The sequence below is a fragment of the Pseudorca crassidens genome, chromosome 13 (assembly GCF_039906515.1).
Source record: "Pseudorca crassidens isolate mPseCra1 chromosome 13, mPseCra1.hap1, whole genome shotgun sequence".
In the NCBI taxonomy this organism is placed as follows: domain Eukaryota; kingdom Metazoa; phylum Chordata; class Mammalia; order Artiodactyla; family Delphinidae; genus Pseudorca; species Pseudorca crassidens.
In genome coordinates, this window is record NC_090308.1 from 37,768,528 (window position 1) to 37,791,131 (window position 22,604).

The following is a 22,604-nucleotide window of genomic DNA, read 5'->3' on the forward strand; positions in this document are numbered from 1 at the left end:
GCGGACTCTCAACCACTGTGCCACCAGGGAAGCCCTACAAATATATTTCTTATATAGTTAGTTTTGTAGTTAATGTAAGGGTTTCTATCTGTGTGAATAAACATGTGTGAGTGCATATGTGTGATATATGTATGTGTTTTAAGTTCTTAAGTTTTTATGGGGCTAGATATGATTATATTTTCTTTTGGTATTTTGTGCTCTTGAGTCTTCATCCAAGGATTAATTCAGTAATTACTAATATTCCTCAAGTTTAAAAAATTAGGCTTATATTTCACATTTAACTTTAATTCATCAAAAATCTATTTTAACATATGATGTAAAATAAAGTTCTAACTTAATTTGATTGCTCTTGTTTTAGAATGGATCACATCTAGGATATTTAGGCTAAATTTCAGCTGATTTATGTATCCACAATACACATAACCTACTGAGAAATTTTATTTTGTGAAACATTCCACTTAGCTAGAATGTTTTACAATGCTTAGGAATCAGATGAGTTGAAACATGCTTCATTCTTCCTTATTCTAAACTCACATTTGAAAATATGAATTACATAGTTGTTCTTTTATTAATGTTTATTTTGTGATAATATCCATGAATTTCAATACAGCCATCTTCTTTGTTCTAGAAACAGGTGTCCATTTCCTACCTGCTATTGACTTATATAGAATTATCGGCATCAGGTTCTGTGTACTCTGACTAAATGAAATAATCTGATATTTCTTGTGATTTCTTTCCATCTTTACAATGGCTAAATACTTTTCATTGAAAAATAATTGAGAATTTGTTGCCCCTAAATTATACATTTGAAGGAAATTTGTCCAAATTCAAAAGCAGAAACAAAACACTTGTGTCCTTTTATTTACTGTATACCAATTAAAGGAGTTTGCTTTTTATGAGCTAAGTTATACTGTAGCCCAATGACCTTGAGTGAATTGTGCCCTCCTTCAGCGAATATTGTCCAAACTGTTACTCATAACCCCAAATGGTAGTGGAGATGACTATGGGCCAGGCTGAGAGGTGGAAAGGCTGAAACCCTGGAGGGGAAGGAAACTGCTGTCTTGGTAACTCTGCAGCCGCCATGATCTCATGGACTTCAACTGGACATTGTGCCCTAAGCTTTCTATGAGGCTTACATCATCTTTCCAAAATTCTGGGGAAACCATTCATAGACTGTATTTTAAAAGAATAATTATTTAAATACATATTTTAAGCACATCATTTTCCTTTTATAATACAAGTAAAACTGATTGACATTAGTATTTGTATTATATAGTTAGAGAAATGAAAATAATTAGGGCTCCAATTTTTCACTCTAATAATTTGGCTCTTTCCTTAACCCAACTATTTTAATTAAAATCTCTTATCATTTAATTTTCCATAATTTCTTTAACTCTCATTATTATTCTCTAATAAATACTATGTAAATGTTGAAATATGTATGGTGATTTGGGAAACTACTAAACCGCGCAGTTTAATACATTTGAGATATGAGGATAACCTGCTCATACTGTTGTACTTCTCAGAACTCCTTTACTTAAACCATTAAGAGACACAAGATTTTACTAGTCTATATAAGTAAAATAGAAGTTGATAAAATAAATTTATATTGTTTTATAACCAATTATTGATTATTGTTATTAATCTATTACATAAACAACTAGAAGGTATAATGTTTCAGGTATCATGTGAAGTACCATTCAGTTAAGAAGTTGCACTCAATCAGTAATCTTTGATGGTTACCTTATAACCCATTAGTGGTTCTCAACCATAGGTGCTTCCCTTAGGAAGTATTTGGAAACATTTTGGTTGTTAAAATGTCATTGGAATGACGGGCATTTGGTAAGTGGGGACCAGGGAAGCTAAGCATTTTTTCAGTGCATAAGACAATCCCTCATACTGAGAAATTGTTCCCTAAAAGTCAATTGTGTCCTTGTTGAGACACAGTGTTCTTAATCAAAGCTGTAGTCCTGATAGTTATTTCTTTTAATTGTAAAGACAGTGCTTCCTCCTGATAAAATGATGTATCTTTCAACAAATTCTTATAAAATTACTCTCTCTGTTTGTCTTTCCTGAAAGCTGTTATTCTAAAATTCTACTTAGAATAATAACTTTAAACAGGAGGGTGAGACTAGCTTTCAAAATGCTTTCTAAGTCTTAATGCCAAGTCTTTTAAATTAAGTTTTATACAGTTTTTATTAAATTAATAATATTTTATTCCTGAATTGGGCCCATTAATGTCATCAATCTTCAAACTAGCTTATGATTTTGGTGGCTATAATACTGAAGTAAAGAAAATGCTTGAAATCTATTAAGAGTGTATACTAATATAAAATTTTCTGTTAAAGCAATTCACAAGGAAAAAATTGAGAAAAAAGAAAAACCAGAAACAAAGACAGTGGCAAAAGGTAAATTATACTTTTTACTTTAAAAGATTACATTTTGAGTAACAGGTAGCTGGATGATTGTACGCATTCACCATTTCCTTTACATAAAATTTAATTTGGCCTTACACTTAAAATTTAATATCTAAAAGAATAATAAAACTGAATACTTAAAATAATAGAGCATCTCCAAATGTGAGAAGAAAATGAAGAGCTTTCCCATATGTGGGGGGCAGAATTTTGGTCCCCATTACCTTCATCCCTTGGTGGCATCCCCTGAGCTAGGTTACATTACATGGTAAAAGGAGTTTGCAGAAGTAGTTAAGGTGGATCTAAAATACGGGGATTATCCTGAATTATCCAGGGCTCAGTGTAATCTCGCAAACCTTTAAAAACATAGAGATGGGGCAGAAGAGAAAGATTTGAAGTGTCAGAAGGACTTGGGCCCTCACTACTTGCTTGGAAATTGAGGGAGGTACATGGAAAGTGTGAGAAGGGAATGAATTCTGCCAACATGTTGAGTAAGTGTGGAAGCCAACTCTTCCCCAGAGTATCCAGTAAGAAATGCAGCCCAGCTGACAACTTGATTTTAGCACTGTGGACCCTAAGCAGAAAACCTATTTGAGCCACATTATGGCAAGACTTTTGAACCGTGGAAACCAGAAGATATTAAATGGTTGCTGGGTTAAGCAGCTAAATTTGTGGTAGTTACTATAACAAGAGGAAACCAGTGCAACATATCTGGTTTACAGTTTGGATCAGTATTACACCTTGAATTTAATTTTAGAACACTAAAATTAAGGATTTCTTTTTCCAAGAAGGATAATGCATCAACCTGATCAATATTTTAAGCATTGAGGGCCTTAACTGTCTTGATAATACACCAAAGAAAAAATCAGTTAGAATATCAATGTAATGTTATAAACTTTGGAAGATTACATCAACTAGTTTTTATTCTAAGTTTGTCTACAAATCGTTTGATGTTAGAAAAATACAGGTTCTGATAGTTCAGTCTTATCTACTAAATTCAAATTGCTTCCTCATATTTTATTTATATATATATTTTATTGAAGTATAGTTGATTTATAATATTGTATTAGTTTCAGATATACAGCAAAGCAATTCAGTCATAAATATATAAATATATTTTTCTGATTCTTTTCCATTATAGGTTATTATAAGATATTGACTATAGTTCCCTGTGCTATACTGTAAATCCTTGTTTATCTAGTTTTTATATAGAAAAGTATATCTATTAAATCCATACTCCTAATTTATCCATCCCCAACTTGCCCTTTAGTAACTATAAGTTTGTTTTCTATGACTGAGTCTGTTTTCTGTTTTATAAATAAGTTCATTTGTATTATTTTTTAGATTCCATATATAAATGTCATACAATATTTGTCTTTTTAATATTTTTATGTTTTAATTTTAATTAAAAAATTTAATGTTTTTTATAGAAGTATAGTTGATTTACAATATTATATTAGTTTCAGGTATACAACATAATGATTCAAAATTTTCATAGATTATATTCCATTTAAAATTATTATAAAATATTGGCTATATTCCTGTATTGTATCCATGTACCTTATTTACTTTACATGTAATGGGTTGTACCTCTTACTCCCCTACTCCTATCTTGCCCCTTTTCCCTTCACTCTCCCAACTGGTAAACTACTAACTTGTTCTCTATATCTGTGAGTGCCCCACGTTTTGTGTTTTTAATGTCATGTTTTACATTTTCATGCTTATACCTTAACCATTTATTGCAGTTATAGATGAATTCATGAGTTTTTTGTCTTTTAATCTTTGTACTAGCTTATTTAAGTGGTTGATCCACAGCCTTTACTATACATTTGCCTTTACTAGTGGGATTTTTCTTTTCCTATAGATTATTATTTCTTGTAGCTTTTTCTTTTCCACTTAGAGAAGACCCTTCAATGTTTCTTTTAGGGCCTATTTAGTCTTGATGAACTATTTTAGTTTTTGCTTTTCTGAGAAGTTCTTTATCTTCCTTCAGTTGTAAATGATAGTCTTGCTGGATAGAATATCCTAGGTTGTAGGTTTTTTACTTTCAGCACTTTAAATATATCAGGTCATTCTCTTCCGGCCTGCAAAGTTTCTGCAGAAAAATCATCTGATAGCCTTATAGGGATTCCCTTGTACGACTCTTTGTTTTTTTCTTGCTCTTTTAGAATTCTCTATCTTTAATATTTTCCATTTTAATTATGATATGTTTGGATGTTCATCTTCTTTGGGACCCTCTGTGCTTCCTGTACCTGGATATCTGTTTCCTTCTTCAGGTTCAGGAAGTTTTCAGCCATAATGTCCTCAAATACATTTTCGACCCCTTTCTCTCTTCTCCTGGGACCCCTATGATGTGAACACTGGGTTGTTCAATATTGTCTCAGAGGTCCCTTAAACTGTTCTCATTTTTTTAAATTGTTTTTCTTTTTGCTGTTCTGATTGGGTGATTTCCATTATTTTATTTTCCAGATCTCTTAAGCATTCTTCTGTATCACCTAGTCAGCTGTTAATTCCTTCTAGTGTGTTTTTCCTTTCAGTTATTATATTCTTCAGTTCTGATTGGTTCTTTTTTATATTTTCTAGTTCCTTGCTAAAATTATCATGGTGTTCATCTATTCTTTTCACTAATTCAGTTAGCATTCTTATTACTAGTGCTTTGAACTCTTTATCTGGTAATATTTATCTCTGATTCATTTGATGTTTTTTCAGAGTTTTTTTCTTGTTCCTTCATTTAAAACAAATTCCTCTCGCTTCTCAACTATCTCTATGAAATTAGGTGAAACAGTAACCTATCCCAGTCTTGAAGGGGTGTCTTTATGTGGGAGTGCCCCTATAGTCTGCATGTGCCAAGTGGCTTTGGTGGGAGGGCTGAATCTGACGTGAGCATGAGTCTCATCTTCCCCCATGTTGTGCAGGCAGCTCTCACCGTGGTAGGATGTGGAGCTGGAGGTGGAGGGTCTACGGCCAGAGCCAGGTGTGAGCCTGGGCTTCTCCTCTGTTCAGAGGCTAGCACCACCCTATTGGGGACTGGATCAGGTCCCAAGTTGCTGGAGGAGAAGCCCTGATGTTTGGGACCAAGCTGGCTCTGTTCCCTCTAAGTGTGTGCTCTCCCTGCTCTGGGCATTGGCACCTTCAGCACAGAGCAGAGCAGTGCTGCAGCAAGAGGGGCTGGAGTGTGTACTCAGCATTATTCAGGGTGCAGACTGGAGTGGTCCCAGCACCCCAGTCAGAATTCTGGTCCACTCCCCATCTGCTGCCTCCATAAGTGCCAGGAATGACTGCTGTCACCCAATTAAGATGAGCCGGCTCTATCCTTTATAACCATGCACTCTCCTCAGCTGTGGCAGCCTTTGCCCTAGGGTAGAACTGCACCACAGAGCAAACTTGGCTAGAGTGGGTGCTCAGCTTAGGCTGGGGCATGAGCTGGGGTAGTCGCTGGAAACCGGCTAGAATCTCAGACAGTTCAGTTTGCTTCCTCTGCTTTGTTTCAGGAGTAAGTGAGCATGTGTGTACTCTTCCAGAGCAGAGTTTAGGTTTCTTACAGCCCTGCTGTCAGTCCCACTGGTTTTCAAACCAGCTAAGGGGACTGGTACTCCTGGTGTCGGACCCGAGGACTGCGGTGACTGCTATGTGTTTCGAACTGCTCACTCCCTAGGGGGTTATCTGTAAGCCTAGTTAATCCTTCTCCTCTTCTGTGTCCCCTTCTAGAGGTACAGGTCACAACCTAATTGCTTCTCTTCCTACCTGATTTTGTGTGTATCTTTCTTAGAGGCTTGGTTGTAAAAAAGTCTTTCTGCCAGTCTCCAGTTCGTTTTCAGTGAGAATTGCTCCACATGTAGATGTACTTTTGATGTGTTCATGGGGGCAGGTGAGCTCTGTGTCCTCCTACTTGGCCATTTTATCTCCTGCTCCCTCCTCGTATTTTAAAATATAGGTTTTATGTGATCAGTATATTTTAGAAATCTAGTATATATTCAAGGGTCTAAGCATGTAGATAAAAATTGGAATGTATTTTCGAAATTTAATGTGTTTATCTACACAATGTAAAATAATTAGATATTTGAGGCAGATATATTTTTTACTAAATGTTTCCGTGAGGTAACCAAACATCATTTTATTGAAGTTAAGATGGATGAATTGAAACTTAAAGCTAGAAGGGATGTTAGAGATTATCCCAATTAATTACCTAACTTAACAGATGAAGAAATTTACTTCTGGGGAGAGAAAACAATTTGTCTAGATTATAAAGCTAGTATGTAATTGAACTAAGACAAAACCCCAAGTGAATATAAATCAAGTATTCTTTCCAAAGATAATTAAATAAAGTCCTTCAAGCATCCATTATTCCTTTAACAAATATTTACTTAATACTGTATTAATTATTTCTTTATGTGTAAAAAATTACCACAAATTTAGTGGCTGAAATCAACACACATATATTATCTCACAGTTTCTGTGGGCCAAGAATCTGGACATGGCTCAACTCAGTCTTCTGCTTTACAGTGTCTCACAAAACTGAGATCAATGTGTTAGACAGAGCTGCAGTCCCATCTGAAGTCTCAGCTGGGGAAGAACTATTTCCAAGTTCATTTAAATGACTGTTGGCAAGATTCAGTACTTCAAGGCCTGTTGCATGAGAGTCTCAGTTCTTCCTGGCTTTTGGCAGGAGACCATCCTCATTTCTTGCCACATGAGTCTCACCAATATTGCTGGCTTCATCAAACCAAGCAAGAGCAAATCAGCTAGCAAGAGAGCAAATTAGCTAGCAAGACAGGAATAACAATCTTATGTAAAGTAATCATGGAAGCCACATACTGTGGGTTAGCAGCAAATTCATAAGCCAGCCCATATTCAAGGGGAGAGGATTATACAAGGGTATGCATACCAGAAGGTGGGAATCATTAAGGGCCATCATGAGTCAGCCCAGCCTGCTGAAAATCACAAATACTTTAATAAGAATATAAGTGAGAGAGAGAGAAAGTTAAGCAACTGGTAGTTCCTTAATGAATGAGAGTTGAAATGGGTTATTTCCTAACTCCCAAAATGTATAGTATGTTAGTATGTTTATTGGGTAATGCGGTTTCCCTACTTTAAGACATTTTGATTCTGGTTCAGATGCTAACAGTTATTACTAATTCCAAAGTTGGATCAAATATGCTGATGTCATTCTTTTGGTTAGACCATTTGTTTTCCATTTGATAAAAGTCTTAAATTAAATGTCTCCCTAAACTGAGCTGGGTGATTTGAACATGACAATTCTTTTTGCTTTTTTGTTCCTAAATGAACTCCTAAGTGCAGATGTCACTTAAATTCTTTTTGAGAAAAATCAGGAAAAGTATTTGGTACAAAATTTAAGAACACCTACCCAGGTTGATAAAAATAAATATAAGTTGGGTGTTGCTTTAATTTTATGGTATTTTCCACATTATAGCCACATCATTGTTGAGTTCTCACCCATTTTTATTTAAATGTGAGGCAACATTATCTGTTTCAAAGATGAAGATCACTAAAAATGTCTAAAATAGATAGAGAAAAATTTGTTATTTTTATACTTAAAACCACTGATAAAAATGAATTTGTTTTTTAAAAAAAGAATTTGTTTTAGATGTAGTCTTGTGTTTAAGAAAATTACCTTTACTCATTTATAAATTATAATGGCACTAAAAGTAGATCTTAATTTCACATATCTTTAATTTCATAGTACAAAGCTAAGGTTAAATCAACTGCTACCTACAAGAAGTAGCTAGGTGCCATTTAGGGTAACCAAAATAATAATTTCACATATAAAAAGTATAAGCAAAAAAACAGTTGGCAAATTTTCCAGGTTGTTTCAAGCCCATTTCTAAACACATATTTACATATGTAATCTATATGTCAGTATGTTGTACACATGATCTGAACATAGTGAAACAATTACTGTTTTCTCTTCTTGATTGTTCATTCATAAACATGAACAAAATTGTTCATTCATAAACATTTATTCTTTGTTTTCTCTGAAAAAAGCACTGTGTTAGTTAGACATTATGTTGCTACAAAAATGAATAATATAGTTCCTATCCTCAAGTTGCTCTCAGTATGGTAGGGAAGACAGATATGTGAACAGCCATCTGTAATACAAGATAAATAGTAGGGAATAACGTGTACCTAAAAAAAAGTTGAGACAAATTTAATCTCGGGTGAAGAAATGATTAATTCCAATGGCAGAGTCATTTGCTGCATATGAATTGAGCACAAAGGGATTTTATATGTGTGTAAAATATGAAAAACATAGACAGTATAGCTTGGTAATATTTGACATGTGGAAAATACATGAGATATTTTTTAAAAAAGAAAGTAGCCTACTGGAGGAAGAAACTTTTGGAAAGATGCTATGAGAGGAGAAATGATGAAGCCAGATATCAGAGGGTTTTGTGCTTTTGTTTTGTTTTCATATTTTTTTAATTGGGTATCACAGGATTTTAGTCAGCTCTCCTCAGATAAGAACATTGTCCCGCCAATCTTCAGACCACTGGCAGCAGGCTCTGAGCCTAGGTCATGCTAGGCTCTCTGGAGGGGTTTGTTAGGTGAACATATGTGGATTGTATGACTCTGAGGTGCTGTTGGCCATCTCAGAGGAACTTTCTCTCCAAGCAGAAATGAATAAATATTTTGGTGTGGGGTCCTGGAATGATGTTGATTTAAAGTCATTTGCACAGAGCTGATGGTTTCAGTCATAGAAATGTATGTGTCCGCTGTAGGAAGGAGCAGAAAGCAGTAAAGGAAACTTAGAAAAGGTTTAAAGGAAGTAGAAGAAAATCCCCAGTTGACTGTAGTCACAGAAGCCACAAAGATGTTGGAAGTTTGTGGAGTAATTGGGTGATGCTTCTATGAGAGTTTTATGGTCAGTAACTTTGGGAAACAGTGGGTAGCATAATCTCCCTCCTTGAAGATTCTTAATGCACGTTAGCTTTGAGAAATTCCATAGTAAAGAAACCAGTTTAGCTTAAGTGTTTCCCAATTTATTTTGATAGAAATATCCCCTACCCCTAACACAGCATCAAGATTTCCCTGCGAAGTTTAACAGTGCTTTGGGAGGTGTGAGTCCATTCAGTTAAATGCAGCACCACAGGTGATATTGTGGTTTCACAAGCATCAAGCATTAGCATTTTCATTCTTCTCTTTGCAGGACTTCATAATATTATCTTGTCTTAGTCACAAATCCTAGCTTAGTGTACTAAAGTCAAGAGATTTGATTATAATATTTTCATCAGATTCTTCAACATGAGTCACAATAAAGGCTACCCATTACATGGGCAAATGACATTAGAGGGTCCAACACTATAGTAGACTTACTATGAAGTCTAGTGATTATGTGTGATCCCATAGAATAAATAATGTCCAATATGCAACTTCTATTACAAACACTTTCCACAAATGTGTACTATATTATTATTGCTTTTTTAAAATAATTGAAAGATTCGCAGACTGATTAGTTCACATTCCCAGTTCCCTTCCCCCCAATACATGTAATAATATCAGAATAAAATATGAATGTATAGAATATATGTATATGTATCATAATTCATATATATTCACATATATGCTAATTTATAGCACTTTCTGTTTTCTAGGATATATTTAAGGGCTTTAAAAGTCACCTGAATTATTATTTTTCAATTAAGATAAGCAGGAGCCAACATCTTAATTTTGCTCTCTTTCCATCGCTTTAAAGTCACATCATTAGAGACTGAATGTCTGAGCTATCCCTTAATGGATTTTATTGTTTTGTTTCTATTAGTCATTACCAGTGCAAATAATTTTACATTTGCCTTCATAATAGTTACCTTTAAAAAATATTGTGTTGACAATTCAGTTTCTTGAATGACTTTTAAGATATTTCAGTTGTGGACAAAAATGATCATATCGTTTTAAAAGGTCTCTTATTGGGCTCTTTGGTATGGACATGGCTTTTCATTGAACATGTCTATATATATACTTCCCTCCAGAATCCAAATGCTTCCTTGTTGATATACTTAGTTCCTGACTACCTAAAAAGTAATGTTTTCATGTACAAATTAAGAAAGAGTCCAACTTTCAAGTTAGTTACATTTTTTTAGTAATCTAACATGCCACTTCATAAACTATATAAAAATCAAATGATAGTCACAAGTATTTATGTCAGTGACACAATTGTTTTGTTTTTCTGTTCTCTTTCTTTTAAAAGTGTTCTTAACAACCAATGAAAGATGAAATGCTGCATTGGTTAAATATATATATATATATATAATTCAACTTTTCTTTAACTCATACAGAAGAGAAGAAAGCTAAGACTAGAGAAAAGACTGAAGAAAAGATTAAAAAGGAAGTGAAAGCTGCAAAACAGGAGAAGGTGAAGCAAACAGCTGCAAAAGTAAAAGAAGCACAGAAAACATCACCTAAGCCCAAAGAGAAGGACAAGAAAGATGCTGCAGTGGTGTCCAAGCATGAACAGAAAGGTAAACATTCAGAGGAGGTGGCCAGAGGTTCTAGGAGAGTATTGGGCAAGAAACAGATGCAGTGAAATTAAAAACTGAAAAAAGACCAAGATCAGACTTTACGTGGGAGTAAAAGACTTGTATAAGTGAATATACCTGAAAGGAAATACAATAATTTGGGAATTAAAATTTGTTTATAGAAATACTAAACTATGTTCACATACCTAAAGATGCATTTTGAAACATTTTTAAAAGAGGATTTGAGTTAGTATCTGAAGTTATTTAAAGGACACATACTCTGTCCTTTGTGTACTCTTTGAAGAACAGCAATGCAGGAAACTGACAATTCTCAAGGAGTTTATTAAGGGGTGTATGTTCAAATGATATACAATAAGTATCATAAAAAGTATCCACACATTCCTGTAGCTCTGCACGAGCATATAATTTAGAATATACATTGAATTATTAAATCCAGTTTGTCCAGTGACTAAATTTATCACCATAGAAAGCTCTGTATCTTACATATTGTGCTGCTTTTCAATAAGAGTGATGTAAAACTTAACATCCGTACTTCATAGAAATAGAGCATTTACATGGAGGTGGAATGTAAACCTGATATTCTTTAAAGAAAGGTACTTGTAAGCATAAAAGGGTGGAGTTTTAAGAGGTCAGCTGAGGGCTGTATTGTCACACATCTCTGGCCCTTGTTGAATCTTTCCTTCCCTAAATCCACTCCTGGTTCCAAGTTGCTACAGTCCTGAGCTTCCCCACACAGAATGTGGGATTTGCTCTGTATAGACTATTCCTATAAATGTTTTTTAGGGGTGTTGCAAAATAAAATTTGTCCTTATTCTGAGAGTTTTAATAATTTTATTTGAGGGCTAAAATTAAGGAATTGTTTCCATAAGATTTGCATTAAAGAAATTAAAAATATTGTTACTGAGTAAGCTATTTGGACAGTGAGACTGATAATTTTCCCCACTATAAGGTACAAACAAGATATGAAATTTGCAATCTATACTCTTTGTTTAAGATTCTACATACAGGTGAAATTATATGGCATTTGTCTTTGCAATTCACTCTTGTATATTATCTTTGAATCACTTTTTCCCCTGAATTCACAAGTAATATTTGGAAACATTTATTTATATGAGGGAAAAGGTGTATTTTTTGAAAATTATTTTAAAAAGGAAAAGAAGGAAGGAAAGAAGAAAGGAAGAGATTTTTTTTGTAGTAGTCCACAAAAATTTTAATTTAACTAATTTTCTTTTATTTTAAAGTAATACTGATATTTAAAGCATATGAGTGATTAAATCTTTGGAGCCCAAAAACCTTTCTTCAATTTTAAAGATGATTATATTGCCTTGAATCAATTAAAAATATTAATTATCATCTCTAACAAAGCTGTATGTTATTTATGCAATAATTTGAGTAGGAAAAATATAGTAAATAAAGAGAAAATATTTTGAATGGACTATTTTATTGTGATAGAAGACAGGAAAATTAATCTTCTGATTCACTTATATGCTTATTTAAAATTATTATCAAGATCCTAAAATACTTTGCATTTTAGATTGCCTTTTAAGAAAGAAAATAATCACACAAAAAAGAAAATAATCACATGAAACCAGATTAAACGTACCAAGCATATTTTTATTTTTTGTCCATAAATACAGTATGTAAAAATTCATTCCAGTTATATATGGGAGTACCAAAATACTTATCTAGCAACTAGGAATATGAGTACACTTTTGGATGTTCATTTTTACTATCTTAGTTATTTGGGGGCCATATTTTATTGATGAAGACACATCACTAAAGTATTTCCAAATAATATGTCTGGGTCACATATACTATATTTTATTCCTATCAGTAATCAGTATTGAAGATAGCATTATATTACCTTTCCATTTTCAATCTACTGTTTTCATTTTCATATCAAGAGCTATTTATCTATTAAAAGACATTCAGATATCACTTAGAGTTAAATAAAAGCACAAATGTGATTTTATCAGCTAAACAAATGCATTTGCTAAATTAAGGCTCTCTATTGAGATCTACCATCAATTAGATAAATGTATTATTAGGTAAATAATGAAAATGTTACCTCAAATAGCTGATCAGACACATAAATATGTCATTTTAAAAAATTTAAGCTATGATTTAACAGCATTTGTTTATAAAAAAACCTAATTGCATTATAGTTTTAACTCAAACATGATAAAGACATAGTGCTTTCTAAATAATCTACTTGTGAGGTGACTTTGATTTTGAGACTCTTGTATTGATGATTTAGTGAAATTGTTGTTGGTTCTCCTTTAGACAAAGGATTATTTATTTGCTTAGCTTAAGTTAGACCTAAAGAATTTGACATTCTTTTCCTATAGATTTCTAATAGTTCTTCTTAAATAAATTGCTTCTATAGGTCTTTTATTCACTGGACACAGATTTTTACATGCAGCAGTACACTTATTGGCAATTATTTTATTATATAGTATACATGCATATACATTCATATATGGTTATTTTTAACATTGTATATATAAACACTATTTCTACTAAAGCATCAGGAATAAGATTCATATATTTGTACGTGCCTACTGTAAACTTAAACACACTCTAATATATTACCTAATCTGGTTTTTATGGACCATTCTTAATCTGTTTAAAGTAGGGTAAGAAGGGTCAGCACGATCAAGTATTGCTCTCTGATTTTCTGATGGTCTCTGGCAAATTTGTGGGGAAGGAAAAAAATCAAACCTCCCCACTGCTATGCTCATTCTTTCTTTTCTTCCTTCTTATTTTTTTTTAACAACAGTTTGTGGCAAGCAGAGAAATTGTAGCTAATGTGAATCTGCCATAGAGCACCAGACCACATATGCCCCATTCTCATTAGAGGTTTTTTAAAATTTATTTTCTGTTAACATTCTACACCCTGAATGCATTTTCTCTCAGCTGCTACTCCACAGGGAATACCAATAAGGCAGCAGCTGAATGACATCCATCAGTGGTCCCTGAGGATCAGGAAGGGGAGAGATGGACAGCATGTGGTATTCCTAGAAAGATGTTCATTAGGGGAAAAAAGTAATAAGAAGTGGTGACGAGATATGAAATTACCTTATGTGAATTATTGTCACATAACAATGAAAGAATGATAGAACAGTTCAGATTTTCTTTAGGAAAAAAATGTCCTGTTTGAATATTTGAGTTGGATTTAAAGAAGCATTTCTTTAAAATGAACTTTCCAAAATCAGGAAGACTTGGTTTTGCTTTATCCTTAGACAGATGAAGCAGACACACTGGGGACTGCCCAACACATACCTGCCTAGAGTTCTTACACATTGTTAAGGTCAACACACAAGACAGGTGGAAATGGACATCCTAATTTAAAATATTTGAAAATTCTTAACTTTGGGAATTCCCTGGTGGTCCAGTGGTTAGGACTCCATGCTTCTACTGCAAGAGGCACGGGTACTATCCCTGGTGGGGGAATTAAGATCCTGCATGCCTGTGGTGCAGCCAAAAAAGAAAATTCTTAACTTTAAATTTTGTAAAAATACTCTCTATCTTCCTATTGATATGTTGGTGCCATTAGAATGCAACTTCACAGCATTATTTAAATATAAAAGAAACCTCCTACATGGTGTAACTCAATTTTCTAGATTAAAAATATTAACCTTGTTTGAGTTCTTAAGAGATTTTCTTTTTTAAATTGGAAACTTGTAGGACTACTGGTGCATTAATTAAACAAATGACTTTGGATCCAGAAAATATTGGTGTAAGAAATATAAGCATTTTACTTTGGTAATAATTTGGTAATAGCATCATTACACTCTTAGCATTCAGTTAAAGAAGAATCTCTGAAGCATGAAGATTTTAATTAATTCAATAAACTATTCCACATGTTATGTATATAAACATTCTATCACAGCTTGGGGCAGAGCACAATATTTCATTTTGGGGGATAGTCCAAACCCTTCAAATTTCAAGAAGTCCCTGCATTCTAAACTTCTAAGGTACATACTTTCTCCATTGCTGTTGCTGAGGGCTATGATACCACTAGAAATGTTGTGAGAAAAGAAATTTTGAGCAATTTTAGATCAATGATTCTGAAAGTGTGGTCTAATCTGATTCCTCTGAGGAGTCGGTCAAAAATGCATATTCCTAGGGTCCAGACCCATCGAATTGTAAGGTTTTTTTTTGCATGACTAGGCCAAAATATCTGCATTTTAACAAATTCCTCATCTTTTTGATATTTAAATTTCCCTTTGAGAACTACTTCTAGAGTTGTAGGAAGGGCACATCTAAAATGATCAGTCACATTAACTACGGAAACAAAGGAGAAAGCCTGCTGATTTTAGGAAGTCCTCCTTGCCCAACCTCAAGTTTGCCATTTAAGGGAAATACAGTTTTTCATCTTAGAGTCAAATGGCTCATTCTACAATTTTGCTAAGGAAAAGGTTTATGCCCAGAAAAGAGAAAATACTCTCTACCTTCATCTTCTCTCCTGTATCATAGGATTCCCAGGTCCTGGGATCAGAAACCCCTGTTATAACTGCCAGTACACTGAGGAGCAAATAAATTCTTGGGCTGATCCGAGAGCTAACTCCCTCCCACTCCCCACCTCACACGTGGGGAAGTGAGACCCAATTCAACAATCAAAATCCATGCAAATTTTTGAAACTTTATGAGTTTTGGCCTACTCATTAGGTACTAATGAAAAGAATTATATTTTTACACCTTCTGCAATAAGTACATTTTTTTCAAAGGTGGAGTCTCATAATAAAATGGATTACTCTAAAAATACTGTAAATACTCTAAAAACAATGAGGTTTACAAAAATCCTTGTGTGTGTATTTATATAATAACAGGTTTCGTTATTTCATAGGTTTGATATCCATAATTTAAAGCACTTAAGGGTATGTCATATTGTATAAATTCAATAAACTCTCTTGATCCTAAAGCTGCCTTTGGATTTATTGAATTAATAAGATGCCTATTTAGAAACATTTAACTGTAAATCATTTTGAACAAGATTCATTTAATAATCTGCAAGCTTTAAAGAAGATACGGTAAAGCTTATAGAATGATTCATCAACTGAAATTTGGATTGGAATGACCTCGGCAGAATCTAAAGTTATATGAAAATTTAAAGTTCAGTACAATGTCTTTAGTTTAGAAGGAAATGAAAAAACAAACTCCTGAAATAATTTTTGACAAAGTCTGCCTCAAAAGCTCAAATCCTATGCTGTTTCTCTTTTTTTTTTTTTTTTTTTTTTACTTTTTCCATGGACCATATACTAATCAAGATCATAAGATGATCTTCTAATAAAGATTACCCAATCAATTACCTTAAGAATCATGTTATTTAGTGCTGTAAGTCTGTTCTTCTGGATTTCCTCTTCTAATTGAAGAGAATCTCCACGTAGAAGACCCCTGACAGGTTGCAAAGGGGTTAGCCCTCCTGCTTGCCTTTTCAAGAAACATTCTGTGGCTTCATTTAGACAATGAGATGAAGGGTTGGGAGTGAATATTTGGTAAAACATTCCAAGTTGGAAACAATTTCCTCTTGTGAAACTTCTGTTTCATTACTGGAAGTATATATACAGACAATGAGAAAAATTGCTTAAATATGATGACTAATAATAAATTTGATGAAAAAGGTTTTGATTTTTAAAAACACTATAATATTACTCTGAACTAGTCTGTTTCAATTTTTAAGGTTATTCTTTTTGTATGGAATAAATGGAAACTTAAATTTATTATTTTTCCCGTGTGTTCATATATGTGCAAATTATTCCTTCACAGAAAATATTGTAGTAATTAAAATAGAATTATGCTACTTTGTTTGTTTTGTTAAGCCATCTTTCCCTAGGAAAAAGGAAAGGTGTCCATGACATTTTTTTCACTGCTTTTTTTTCTTTCTACTTTTGTCAGATCAGTATGCATTCTGTCGATATATGATTGACATATTTGCCCATGGGGATTTAAAACCAGGTATTCAAACAGTCCTTTTATTTGTCTCTTTTAATAGTCTGTTTCTAAGGTTGTCTGTTTTTTATGTACTAAACTGTTATGCTCATTTTTGAAAAACGTTGCATAATGCATGTGCAGATCTAGAATAAAACCAATGAAAACCAGAAGTAATAACTGGCATTAGGGCCTTTAATATTACTTGCTATGACTGCATGGCCTGTTGCAAATAAAGTCGGTTGAAAGCAAAACGTGCTAATATCTTTATATACAAAAAATGCTAATATCTTTAATAATATCTTAGAGTGAAGAGGTGAATCATCTTATTTTATTCTTGGTAAACTTAGAATAAAAGACATGTGACAATGAAAGCATTCTTCTTTTTTTGGTAGTGAACACAATTCATATTAAAATCCATCATATTTCAAATATTTAATCTTTTTTGATTTTCTCACTTGCATATGATCTTGGGTTAACCACTCCAGAGAACTACTATTGATGGAGATAGTCAACCCTGGAGTTAATAGTCAACACAGTGGGGAAGTATTTTTACTTAAAGGAATTTATCTATCATCTCTCCTGTCTTTACATGGTGCCTAGAGTGTAACAGGGGATTCTTACTAACATCTTAATTAAGAATTAATTTGATTGCTTGTACTCTGCCTTTTTCAGATTTAAAAACTGATAGTCTATGTTCATGTTTGGGGAAACATTTCTAGGAAGATGGTATTGTTAAGGTAGGAACTAATTTACATTAGAATAATTGAAGCTGATTGTTTAAAGCAAACTATATTTTGTTTTCTTAACTATTTTTATGGAAATCGTTCTAAAATGTACAATTATAATTCATGCATATAATGGCAAAAGGGCATGTTATATCTAAAATATATATATGACACATCTAGGTCCTGGAAAATTAGAAGATCGTGAGAACTTTGGCTCTCAGGAAAACTTAATTTTAGTAACTCATTCAAGTTAATTTCCTCCTCTTCCTCTACTTCTTTTTTTACTTTCTTATCCTTCTTTTTTAACTTTCTTATTGGGTTAGAAACTGAAATGAGAAAAACACTGAAAAGTAAAATTACTCATTTGGTAGAAATGATTAATATTAACGTATGTGTATAGTATCATAATAAAATTAGATGGAAGCATTGAGGAAGGTAGTTTAATATAGTGAAAAGAGAGGGCTTTGGACACAAATACAGATATAATTCTTGACCCCATCCCTTTCTAGCACTGGACCTTCAGCAAATCATTGAACCCCATCTGATCTTCAGCGTTCATACATTGGGATTACAGTAATAAACTTACAAAGTTGTTGATAAAGCATCTAATAGATGCACAACAAAGTGCTATTATAGCTTTATTCTCTAATTCATTTATTTCACCACAGCCCATCTGGGCGAGCATCCCACGTAAAGTGAACGTATCAACATTGACAGGTCCCTATCTCTATATACCATTAAGTCAGTTTTAGGTAGCAGGTTGTTGCCCATTTTTTCAGCTGTGATGGTTTAAGAAATTCATACTCTACACATATTTTGCTTTTTTAAGAGACCAGACTTGAAGATATCAATTAACTATTTACTTACACACAAGATGAATCTATGTTCTTGATGAGCATGAGTTTTTAAATTCCATCATCTGAAGAAAATAATGTGTTCTTTGTTGCACTTAAATTATTCATAGTAGCTACTAATTGATTATACAATACAGTTTCTAAGAGAACCACAGGGCACAGATAACCGTGCGTTATCACAGGCAGTGAGTTATGTTCACAGTTTTGGAGTCACAATGCCATTCGTTTCTTTCTGAAAATTCAACAATGGATTAAGTTCAGAAGGACCAGAAAAAACACCTCTGCATGAGTTAAGGAGAATTTTGCTGTTGTTGGGAGGAAGGAAACTTTCCTTTACCCTCCTAGGTTCTTCTAGCTGCTATAAGAATTGAATTGACATGAGAGAGCTTAACAGAAGAAAATCAAATTATTTCATAAGCATAGGAACCCTACACGAGACGGTCAGAGACAGAAAGGTACAATGAGGTATACATTGCTATCCTGAACTAAGAAATGAGTTAGGGGCCCGAGGCTCTCGAGGGCAGGAGCGTAATTCACAGGACAATTTTAAAAGGAGCAGATATTGGTCACTTAGGTGTTTGCCCTGCCATACAGATGGGGCCACTTACATAAAGTTCTGGTAATAACTTTTTTTTCTGGGAAAAATCTCCAATTTAAGTCCTTGTAGGTAGCTAAGGGAGGAGACGTAGTTTCTCTTGAACCTGTAGGATCTCTGTTGCCCTAGCTCAAAATAATCCATGTGCCAAAGTGGCACATCTTGGAGAGGTCTGTTCTGAACCCCCAGGGTTCCCTCCTTTGGAACTTCCCCAAGAAGTTTCACAGTTCAGAATCTGAGTTGATAGATTGCTCTATCTCATTGAACCACCCTCTTGGTCCTGAGAATAGGTCATCTCAGTGAAACAGTTGTGTCTCATTTCATGAGGCTCCTAAAGTTAGGCCTATTGTGAAAGCAATCAGATATTTAATAAGAGACAAGTATATAGAAAAAAAGAAAAATAATAGTGATTGGAGTAGACTATCGGCCCAGTTTCTGAATGCAAGCAGTTGAGAAAGTTTCTAAGCATCCAACTTGAGACATCTTCAGATGGAGTGGGGGCAGGTAGTGACAATCTGCTAGATTTTTTTCAGGTTTGCAGTTTGAATATGTCTAGCGATCTTTCTGATTGGCCATAGCAACAGGCATGAAGATTGTCAGTGCATGAGCTGTTATGGTGATTTCTGTGTTTATATCAAGTTGTCCAACTTTAGTTTGCATGGCTTTGGGAAAAGGGCAGTTTTAGTTCTCAATGATTCCAAATCAAAAGGGTGGAAGAAAAACTGGAAACCTTAGTTTGGAGAATTGTAGCCAAATATTGGTGAAAACTAGAAGAATTCAGGAGCAGTCAAGTTTACAGGTAGAAAATAAAACTTTAAAAGACAATGGACAGCAATAGAATCTAATAACCACAAAAGTGTGTCACTGAAACATAATTTTCCTCTCTAAAAATCCCCCTCATATCTATCAAATATAGACAAATTAAGACTAATCTGTTCGCAAAATAAGTCTAGTTTCAATAAACTTGGTCTGATTATTTACATAAGTACAGTAAGAATAGTGAGTGGTCATATAGACTCTTTTAAACTGCTTTGTTGGAACTTTTCATGAGAAATCTCTAGATTGAACTTTTAAAGGCCTCTTGAAGCCAGGATAGTCAAGCCAGGAAATTGTCATCAGCCTTCGCCTGAAATCAAATATAGATTTGGGTGAACTCCTCTCTTCTCAAGGTCCCCAAAATATCTTGAGATTCCTGCACTTGCCAGGAAGTGACCTTCCTTACTCACCCGGTGAGGCTGCTGACAACCCTGTAAGTAAAGCACCAGGCTGTTCCCAGGAGCTTTACTGGTTCCCTAAAGCAAATCTTAGCTCCTTCAAGTGGCCTGGTCCTATCTGAGTCTATGCATGTATCCCTCAAATATGAGACTCCAATCAAAGCCCTGGTAATATAACCAATGTTTTCAATTTCGTCCTGTTAGAAAGAGAAAAGATTCTTATTGAAGTTATGCAAATAACTATACTGCCATTAAAAAAAAAATCCTTAAAATGCTAAGAGTTCCCAAGTTCTGGAGCGATTAAGTAGGGAGAAAAAGATAAATGTTTTAATTCTGTTTATGATTTACCAACTTGCTGTAAGTCATAAGTAGCAAAGTTAAAAAATTCTTTATGTCTGGAAGACAAATGATTAAAAAACAGTAACATTTTAGACAAAAAATCATAAAAATTATAATCATATTCGTCAGCTCATTCAGTCTTATGTAATTAATTCATGCTCTGCTTGAGTCTAGTTGTTCCATTAGCTCTGTCAACCTTGCTTGATGATTGAGGGTGATAGGGATGGTGATAATTCCAAGAAGTTTACAAGGTTTTCACTAAGGCTCAAATGATTTGCCCAGTGAAGTGGACAAATCACTTGATCACCAGAGACTGTGAAAGGTATACCCCAAGTGAGAAACACATTTTCTAACGGTTTCTTTGCCACTGTGAAGGCATCAGCCTCGTACCAAGGGAAGGCTTCAACCCATCCTGAAAACATTATACGATAACAATAATACACTGATAACCCATACTAAGTTGCAGTTGAATGAAGTCCAGCTGCAGATGTTTAAAGGGTTCAGTGTGAGGAGGTCTGAGGCCTCTGACAGGTCAGACATTGCTGGTAGACTGTTTTCACAATTTCATAGAAGTCTCCCAAGCAATGTGTATTTACAATTTGAGTAATATTAAACGCACTATGGTGGGTGAAGGAATACAGAAACCAAAAAATGGGGTTTGCCACAGAGCCACAAAGGACCAAGTGGCCATTCTGAGTTTCCCGTAGCCCTAAATGTTTATATAATTTACAGCTATTGTTTACCCATTTTTACTTCTCTGATTCAGGAGCAACTATTAGCATGTACAAGGACATTGGAATGGCAAAATTCTGGCAAAAAGAGGTCTTTTTTTTACATTAACATTCTGTGGATTGGCAAATTTATGAATATATTTCATAATTTCTAAAGACGTATGCTACTTTATATACAATCCTTAGATAAAGCAGAAGACATGTTTACTAAGAAACCCAAACATCTTTAGTTTCTACATTATAAAAAGACAGAAGTAGATAAAACTATGTTGAGTAATTAATGCTCAATATTTTATCTTATTTGGAAATGATCTAGGTATTCAGTGAATTTCCATTATTTAACTTAATTTAGCAAAACTCTAAGGTTTCAAGTCACCAGAGAGATTTGGGAAACTATTTTAAGTAGATGTACCGTAAAACAATCATTGTTTAAAAGTTATCTAAAAATTCTTATTCATTTATATCCATTCAATACTTTTGTTCTTAACAATCATACTTAGATTACTCATGAAAATTTTAGGAAACATTAAAGCAATTAGCCATCATCTTCGGTTGTTTCTGTTGAAGTTGTTTGTCTGGCAAATTTAGTACAGAGGTAATATGACCTTATTTGACTTTTAGTAAACCTCAGTAGAACAAACGTATAATACTGTGCTTAATGCTGATAACTCTAAAGGCATGTCTGTATTAATTAAATGAGCAAACTTAAACTAGCTTTTATTTACCAAAAATTATCTAGCTCTCGTGAACCTGAAAAACATTTGGCTTAGTTTCTACTATATCTTTGAGACTATTCTTAAATAGCGCTTGTGTGTTTTTAAGCCAGTTAAATTGAGCTCATTTATAATTAATTTTGGTAATACCACTCAGAGGCAGAAAAATACCGTGTCTATAATATACATACATAAATATATATAAATAGACATAAAAGAGATACCTTATAGTTTTCATTAAAAGTGTTTTTTGAACCAGAATTTTGGGCAAGGGTGCTTATACAGCAATTTGTATTTTAAAAGCCCCCTTTCCATTTTTTAAAAAATTCAGTATTAAGAATTGGAGATGAAAAAAAAAAAAAAGAATTGGAGATGGTCTAGATAAGAGTTCCTAGAGAGATTACTAGCCTTTTGAGTTAAATAGCGGAGGTTTTGGGGATCTATGGAAAGGAATGGGTGGAATGTGAACTTCCTCTAGAACGGAATTTCCAGTTTTGCAAAGATTTGTAAGATTGTAGGCTGATCAACCATCCAACTACATCGTCCTCAATTTGCTTCTTTATATCAGGAAGACTTCTGACTATGATTTAAAT

The 22,604-nt window shown here is 33.8% G+C and overlaps 1 protein-coding gene across 17 annotated transcripts in view; it reads left to right on the forward strand.

Moving 5' to 3' along the window:
- TRDN (triadin) overlaps positions 1–22,604 on the forward strand; it is a 373,079-nt gene that overhangs the window by 107,475 nt on the left and 243,000 nt on the right. For 15 of the 17 annotated variants that reach the window (XM_067702214.1, XM_067702208.1, XM_067702212.1 and 12 more), the window contains exons 7-9: positions 2,349–2,408; positions 10,706–10,888; positions 16,805–16,864. In XM_067702214.1, coding sequence (XP_067558315.1) covers positions 2,349–2,408; positions 10,706–10,888; positions 16,805–16,864 — 303 coding nt within the window. The remainder of the gene's footprint in view (positions 1–2,348; positions 2,409–10,705; positions 10,889–16,804; positions 16,865–22,604) is intronic. The other 2 variants (XM_067702211.1, XM_067702210.1) reach the window with 2 other exon arrangements.